This window comes from Nerophis lumbriciformis, linkage group LG14, assembly GCF_033978685.3.
Source record: "Nerophis lumbriciformis linkage group LG14, RoL_Nlum_v2.1, whole genome shotgun sequence".
Classification (NCBI taxonomy): domain Eukaryota; kingdom Metazoa; phylum Chordata; class Actinopteri; order Syngnathiformes; family Syngnathidae; genus Nerophis; species Nerophis lumbriciformis.
Genome location: NC_084561.2, coordinates 10,776,324 through 10,785,004, shown reverse-complemented (window position 1 = coordinate 10,785,004; position 8,681 = coordinate 10,776,324). Strand labels below are relative to the sequence as shown.

General features: G+C 36.5%; 1 protein-coding gene across 1 annotated transcript in view; it reads right to left on the bottom strand.

Annotated features, from left to right (window-relative positions):
• Positions 1-1,162: 1,162 nt before the first annotated feature.
• The window catches only part of ntmt2 (N-terminal Xaa-Pro-Lys N-methyltransferase), an 18,281-nt gene continuing 10,762 nt past the window's right edge, over positions 1,163-8,681 (bottom strand). The window contains exons 3-4 of the mRNA XM_061976415.1: positions 3,693-3,945; positions 1,163-1,589 (exon numbers count right to left, since the gene is read on the bottom strand). Coding sequence (XP_061832399.1) covers positions 1,333-1,589; positions 3,693-3,945 — 510 coding nt within the window. The 3' untranslated portion in view covers positions 1,163-1,332. The remainder of the gene's footprint in view (positions 1,590-3,692; positions 3,946-8,681) is intronic.

The following is an 8,681-nucleotide window of genomic DNA, read 5'->3' as shown; positions in this document are numbered from 1 at the left end:
TTGATCGCTTGCCCGTACGTGCGTGCCGCTATGTGCATGTCACGTACGTAACTTTGGGGAAATATATGTGCTATATGAACTTTGGGGAGGTGAACGGTACTTTGGGCTGTGGGATTGAGTGTGTTGTGCAGGTGTTTGAATTGTATTGGCGGGTTATATGGACGGGAGGGAGGAGGTGTTTGTTATGCGGGATTAATTTGTGGCATATTAAATATAAGCCTGGTTGTGTTGTGGCTAATAGAGTATATATATGTCTTGTGTTTATTTACTGTTTTAGTCATTCCCAGCTGAATATCAGGTCCCACCCGCCTCTCACAGCATCTTCCCTATCTGAATCGCTCCCACTGCCCTCTAGTCCTTCACTCTCACTTTCCTCATCCACAAATCTTTCATCCTCGCTCAAATTAATGGGGAAATCGTCGCTTTCTCGGTCTGAATCGCTCTGGCTGCTGGTGGCCATGATTGTAAACAATGTGCGGATGTGAGGAGCTCCACAACCTGTGACATCACGCGCATATCGTCTGCTACTTCCGGTACAGGCAAGGCTTTTTTATCAGCGACCAAAAGTTGGGAACTTTATCGTTGATGTTCTCTACTAAATCCTTTCAGCAAAAATATGGCAATATCGCGAAATGATCAAGTATGACACATAGAATGGACCTGCTATCCCCGTTTAGATAAGAAAATCGCATTTCAGTAGGCCTTTATTGTAATTAGAAAACATCACTGCACATCATAATGGCAGCTACACTTTCCATCTTAAAGATCTAGAAAAAATATTTGGGAATGTCCGGCGGGCCAGATTGAAAAGCTTAACTTTTAACCCCAAGCCTTGATTTGCCCAGGTCTGTTTGGCCGATAATTTTGCTTAGTTCAAATAAAATACCCCTAATTTTAGCTTCTTTTTTTTTCTTGTTTTTGAACACTGACTTTTTGCAGTGTTCGCTGTGCTGTTTGACACATTTGTGTCTTGTTTTTGTTTGATTGCAAACATGTGGAGGAGACACAGCTGGTTGAAAGATGGAGGAAATCATCTGAACACAAATAAGTTGCAAAACACGTTGGGTATCATTTCAACATCATTTGAATATAAAAAAACAAGAGTACTTCTTCCTAAAAACTGAAGATTTCCACTGAATATTTACCTCTTCAATCTCTATTTTTTTTCATTTGCTTACTAAATAAAGCATGCAGTAATGTTGGAAGAAGTTTCGACATGACTTGTGTCAATTGTGATGAGTCGTGGATCAAGCACGGAGCCTTGTGGCATCCCTTGGTGAATCTCCTTGCTGAATACGTTTCGGACGGAACAGATGAAGAGTTTTCAGGATTCTATTTCATGGCGATCATCCAAACAGGCATGATGATCTCAGGCAGGCCCTCCTGCTTCTCCACAGCCAGGATGTCCAGGCCGGCCTTGTGAATGATGCTCTTCATGATGTCCAGGTGGCGACTGATGCTGCTGTCTATGGGGTCCAGCTTGCAGCCTTGTCGCGCCATGTTGTCTTTCAGTATGATCACGCCGTTCAAACGCAAACTCTTCTTGCAGCGGATGAGGAAGTTCATCAGGTCTTTGTCGGTCAGGTGGCCTTGATGGAAACCAAGAAAAGAAATGATCAACTGAAATGTAGTCAAACTCAGTGTTTTGTATTCACCTAAACATATTGTGTCCTTATTGGCTTTTATTTTGTATTGCTTCCTTACTGTTTTTATTTTTATTTTGTATTGTTTCCACCTTGGCTTTTATTTTGTATTGTTACCTTGATTGATTTTATTTTGTATTGTTTCCTTATTGGCTTTTATTTTGTTTTATTTCCCTATTAGTTTTTATTTTGTATTGTTTCCTTATCGGATTTTATTTTGTATTGTTTCCTTATCGGATTTTATTTTGTATTGTTTCTTTATTGGAATTTATTTTGTATTGTTACCTTATTGGATTTTAATTTGTATTGTTTCCTTATTGGAATTTATTTTGTATTGTTTCCATCCAGGCTTTTATTTTGTATTGTTACCCTATTAGTTTTTATTTTGTACTGTTTCCTTATTGGATTTTAATTTATATTGTTTCCTTATTGGAATTTATTTTGTACTGTTTCCTTATTGGATTTTAATTTGTATTGTTTCCTTATTGGAATTTATTTTGTATTGTTTCCACCCAGGCTTTTATTTTGTATTGGTACCCTATTAGTTTTTATTTTGTATTGTTTCCTTATTGGAATTTATTTTGTATGTTTCCTGATTGGATTTTAATTTGTATTGTTTCCTTATTGGAATTTATTGTGTATTGTTTCCACTTAGGCTTTTATTTTGTATTGTTACCGTATTAGTTTTTATTTTGTACTGTTTCCCCATTAGTTTTTATTTTGTATTGTTGCCTTATTGGTTTTTATTTTGTATTGTTTCCTTATTGGATTTTATTTTGTATTGTTGTCTTATTGGTTTTTATTTTGTATTGTTTCCTTATTGGATTTTATTTTGTATTGTTTCCACTTTAGCTTTAATTTTTTATTGTTTCTGCCTTGGCTTTTATTTTGTATGGTTTCCTTATTGTTTTTTATTGAGTATTGTTGCCTTATTGGATTTTATTTTGTATTGTTATTTTCTTGGTTTTTATTTTGTATTGATGCCTTATTGGTTTTCATTTTGTATTGTTTCCTTATTGGATTTTATTTTGTATTGTTTCCACTTTAGCTTTAATTTTTTATTGTTTCTGCCTTGGCTTTTATTTTGTATGGTTTCCTTATTGTTTTTTATTGAGTATTGTTGCCTTATTGGATTTTATTTTGTATTGTTATTTTCTTGGTTTTTATTTTGTATTGATGCCTTATTGGTTTTCATTTTGTATTGTTTCCTTATTGGGTTTTATTTTGTATTGTTTCCACTTTAGCTTTCATTTTTTATTGTTTCTGCCTTGTTTTTTTTTGTATTGTTTCCTTATTGTTTTTTATTGAGTATTGTTGCCTTATTGGATTTTATTTTGTATTGTTATTTTCTTGGTTTTTATTTTGTATTGATGCCTTATTGGCTTTTATTTTGTATTGTGGCCTCCTTTGCTTTTATTTTGTATTGTGGCCTCCCTGGCTTTTATTTTGTATTGTTGCCTTATTGATTTTTTTTTGTATTGTTGCCTTAATGGATTTTATTTTGTATTGTTACCTTATTGGCTATTATTTTGTATTGTTGCCTCCTTGGCTTGTATTTTGTATTGTTGCCTTAATGGATGTGTTTTGTATTGTTACCTCCTTGGCTTTTATTTTATATCGTTACCTCCTTGGCTTTTATTTTATATCGTTGCCTCTTTGGCTTTTATTTTGAATTGTTTCCGCCTAGGCTTTTATTTTGTATTGTTTCCTTATTGTTTTTTTATTGAGTATTGTTGACTTATTAGATTTCATTTTGTATTGTCATCTTCTTGGTTTTTATTTTGTATTGTTGCCTTATTGGCTTTTATTTTGTATTGTGGCCTCCTTTTTTTTATTTGTATTGTGGCCTCCTTGCATATATGCTAGTCATACTGTACTATATAGACGTTAATCATACAGTACTTACATAGATGTTAAATACAAAGTACTTACATGAATGTTAATCATACAGTACACACATAGATGATAATCACACAGTACTTACATAAATGTTAATCACACAGTAGTTACATAAAGTACTTATATGGCTGTTAATCACACAGTACTTACATGCCACCCACTGAATCCAGATGACATCATACTTCTTTTTCGGAGGAGTGAATTCCTGCAGGTTGTAGCAGTAGTAGGTTTCAATGCGGTCTGCGTCATCGCCAAGGTACTCCTCGTGTGCGTGGAGGAGGAACTGCTCCATCATGTCCGCCATCTCCATTTTCTCAAAGACAGGAAGGAGGACACCCTTGGTCACACGGCCGATACCAGAACCACAGTCCAGGGCACAGTGTGTGCCAGCCTTCCCGGGACCCTTAAGGTAAAAAAAACAAGAAATGGAAACGTACAGTAAAAAAATATTTGTATAGTTTGCTATAAGAAGTTTAGTGGACTATTTATGAGAACTGTTGAGTGTGTAAAGTTGTTGGCTTGACCGCTGCAGACTAAAATACAAACCCCGTTTCCATATGAGTTGGGAAATTGTGTTAGATGTAAATATAAACGGAATACAATGATTTGCAAATCATTTTCAACCCATATTCAGTTGAATATGCTACAAAGACAACATATTTGATGTTCAAACTGATAAACATTTTTTTTTTTTGCAAATAATCATTAACTTTAAAATTTGATGCCAGCAACACGTGACAAAGAAGTTGGGAAAGGTGGCAATAAAGACTGATAAAGTTGAGGAATGCTCATCAAACACTTAATTGGAACATCCCACAGGTGAACAGGCAAATTGGGAACAGGTGGGTGCCATGATTGGGTATAAAAGTAGATTCCATGAAATGCTCAGTCATTCACAAACAAGGATGGGGCGAGGGTCACTACTTTGTCAACAAATGGGTGAGCAAATTGTTGAACAGTTTAAAAAAAAAACTTTCTCAACGTGCTATTGCAAGGAATTTAGGGATTTCACCATCTACGGTCCGTAATATCATCAAAGGGTTCAGAGAATCTGGAGAAATCACTGCACGTAAGCAGCTAAGCCCGTGACCTTCGATCCCTCAGGCTGTACTGCATCAACAAGCGACATCAGTGTGTAAAGGATATCACCACATGGGCTCAGGAACACTTCAGAAACCCACTGTCAGTAACTACAGTTGGTCGCTACATCTGTGAGTGCAAGTTAAAACTCTCCTATGCAAGGTGAAAACCGTTTACCAACAACACCCAGAAACGCCGCCGGCTTCGTTGGGCCTGAGCTCATCTAAGATGGACTGATACAAAGTGGAAAAGTGTTCTGTGGTCTGACGAGTCCACATTTCAAATTGTTTTTGGAAACTGGACGTCGTGTCGTCCGGACCAAAGAGGAAAAGAACCAACCGGATTGTTATAGGTGCAAAGTTGAAAAGCCAGCATCTGTGATGGTATGGGGGTGTATTAGTGCCCAAGACATGGGTAACTTACACATTTGAGAAGGCGCCATTAATGCTGAAAGGTACATACAGGTTTTGGAGCAACAAATGTTGTCATCCAAGCAACATTACCATAGACGCCCCTGCTTATTTCAGCAAGACAATGCCAAGCCACGTGTTACATCAACGTGGCTTCACAGTAAAAGAGTGCGGATAATAGAGTGGCCTGCCTGTAGTCCAGACCTGTCTCCCATTGAAAATGTGTGGTGCATTATGAAGCCTAAAATACCACAACGGAGACCCCGGACTGTTGAACAACTTAAGCTGTACATCAAGCAAGAATGGGAAAGAATTCCACCTGAGAAGCTTAAAAAATGTGTCTCCTCAGTTCCCAAACGTTTACTGAGTGTTGTTAAAAGGAAAGGCCATGTAACACAGTGGTGAACATGCCCTTTCCCAACTACTTTGGCACGTGTTGCAGCCATGAAATTCTAAGTTAATTATTATTTGCAAAAAAAATAAATAAAGTTTATGAGTTTGAACATCAAATATCTTGTCTTTGTAGTGCATTCAATTGAATATGGGTTGAGAAGGATTTGCAAATCATTGTATTCCGTTTATATTTACATCTAACACAATTTCCCAACTCATATGGAAACGGGGTTTGTAGTTGTAAAAGAGCAGAGTGGAGAAAAGGGGCCTGGTATAGAGGATGACCTACTGTAGGATGCCCACTTAAATACTGTTAAAAATGACAAAGAACACAGCATTTTGATGCATCTAAGGCAGGGGTGTCCAAACTATGGCCCGTCGACGTCATTAGTTAAAGCAGTGATTTTCAACCACTGTGCCGCGGCATACTAGTGTTCCGTGAGATATTGTCTGGTGTGCCGTGGGAAATTATGCAACTTCACCTAATTGGTCCCAAAAAATATTTTTTGCAAATCAATAATCATTATAATGTGCCGTTGTCTAGTGCAGGGGTCGGCAACCCAAAATGTTGAAAGAGCTATTTTGGACCAAAAATACAACAACAAAAAATCGGTCTGGAGCCGCAAAAAATTCAAAGCCTTATATAAGTCTTATAATGAAGGCAACACATGATGTAAGTGTCTATATGAGCTATATTAGCCTACTATCAAAGGCTGACGCAAATCTCCGTTGACAGAAATGTTGTGATTTATTTTTTATTCTACACATTTTTGCAACATTGGAAAACATTAGTAAAATGGAGGCTTCTCAGAGAGTGAGATAACTTGCAGTGATGGATTGACCAAATATGCCTCATCTTTTCTTCTCTATCTTTGTTGTTGTTGTTGTTGTTTTTTATCCAATTTGATTTTATTGTTTTGATTTTGTACGGTGTCCTTGAGTGCCCAGGAAAGGCGCCTTATAAATAAAATGTATTATTATTATTATTATTAGCACTCCAGCAAATCAATGAAATCAACAAAGCTCACTTTTGTGCATTCACACACAGCATAAAACGTTTGGTGGACAAAATGAGACAAAGAAGGAGTGGCATAAAACTTAAAAAAAAAAAATTTCTGTGGTAGCATCGTAAAAAGTTACAAACTACGATGAGTTCAAGGATCGCTGACATTAGTGGGACAAAACAGTGCTTTCCAAATACTCTCGTCAGTGAAGCATGTATAATACAAACAGTGGGATTTCTAAGAATTAGGAAGCTTTGTGTCATGTTTGTTCTCCTACAGAAAATATATTAAAACAAAAAATATATTTTTTTCTTCTTTTTTTTTGTCCATTTTCACACATATCTGAAAGAGGTCCAGGGAGCCACAAGGGAGGCGCTAAAGAGCCGTGGGTTGCTGACCCCTGGTCTAGCGTCCGTGCTGTGTAGAGCTTGGCAGGGTAACCATGTAAAACACCATATCAGTAGGTGGCAGCGGGTAGTTCATTGCTTTGTAGAAGTCGGAACGTGTCGAGGATGGTTTGTCGTGATCCCAATATGCAGAGCACGGCAGAAGACAGCATGCAGGTAAAAAAGTATGTAACGCTTAAACCAACAATTAACAAAAGGCAAGTCCTGCTAGGAAAAGGCACTGAAGTGTAGGGATGGCTATATGTAAAACAAAAGTAAAACTGAACCGGCTACAAAGTCAACAAAAACAGAATGCTGGACGACAGCAAAAACGTACAGCGTGTGGAGCAAAGACGGCGTCCACAAAGCACATCCCGTACATGACATGACTATCAACAATGTCCCCACAAAGGATAGCGTTACGCACAACTTATATAGTCTTGATTGCACTGGCAATAGCACTCAAAGGAAGGCGTGAAGCTGCTACAGGAGAACACCATCAAAACAGGAAAGGTCACCAAAATAACAGCGCAAGACAGAAACTAAAGCACTACACACAGGAAACAACAACAAACTCAAAATAAGGCACGACAACCTGGTGGAGTTTCATTTTTTAACCTTTTCTGCTGGTGATGTGCCTCCATATTTTTTAAATGAAAAAAATGTGCCTTGGCTCAAAAAAGTTTGAAAAACACTGGGTTAAAGAACCTGGCCAGTGGGGTGTTTCCAAATTGATATAAAATAATCTGGCAGTCTGATCGCTGTAAATTTTCAATTAACCCGTGGGCATTCTGAGTTAATCAGGTCAATGACATTGAAATGTGTTTGAAATGACTACAGCACAGCATTCACTTGTATGACCCAATCCAAACAACCTTCCCTAGTCATGGGGCCAAAAAAAAAAATGCCAAAAACGCAACCCACATGGTCATACATAACACAGCCTGCTTACTGAACTTTGTGGATATTAAAAAGAAAAGTCCAAAAACCATAAAAAAATGTTTTAATTACACCCATTTAAAAACCATTACAATGCATGTTGGGAAAATGCAAAACACTCTCTCCACACTTATGCATGTTTGACACATTTTAGCTGCTTGATATTACTGATTGATTACAAAACTTTAAGGAGGTCGATTCGGAAATAAACAAGGTAGTATAGTCAAACTTTCGCATACTCGTAATATCCAATTATAATATTTATTAATTATATATCCTTTATATAAATATGAAAATGTACACATATATGTATTTGCTATATATACAGCACAGGCCAAAAGTTTGGACACACCTTCTCATTTCAATTTTCTTTATTTTTAAGACCATTTACCTTGTAGATTGTCACTTTGATTGATTGATTGAAACTTTTATTAGTAGATTTTATTAGTAGTAAGATTTATTAGTATTAGTAAGATTTATTGGTAGATTTATTAGTAGAAAACTTTTATTAGTAGATTTAATTAGTAGATTACACAGTACAGTACATATTCCGTACTATTGACCACTAAATGGTAACACCCCAATAAGTTTTTCAACTTGTCCATGTTAATCAATTCATGGTACACATATATACTATCAGCATAATACAGTCATCATACAAGTTAATCATCAGAGTATATACATTGAATTATTTACATTATTTACAATCACTGAAGGCATCAAAACTATGACACCTGTGAAGTGAAAACCATTTCAGTTGACTACCTCTTGAAGCTCATCGAGAGAATGCCAAGAGTGTGCGAAAAAGTAATCAGAGCAAAGGGTGGCTATTTTGAAGAAACTCGAATATAAAACATGTTTTCACCTTTTTTTTGTTAAGTACACAACTCCTCATGTGTTCATTCATAGTTGTGATGCCTTCATTGA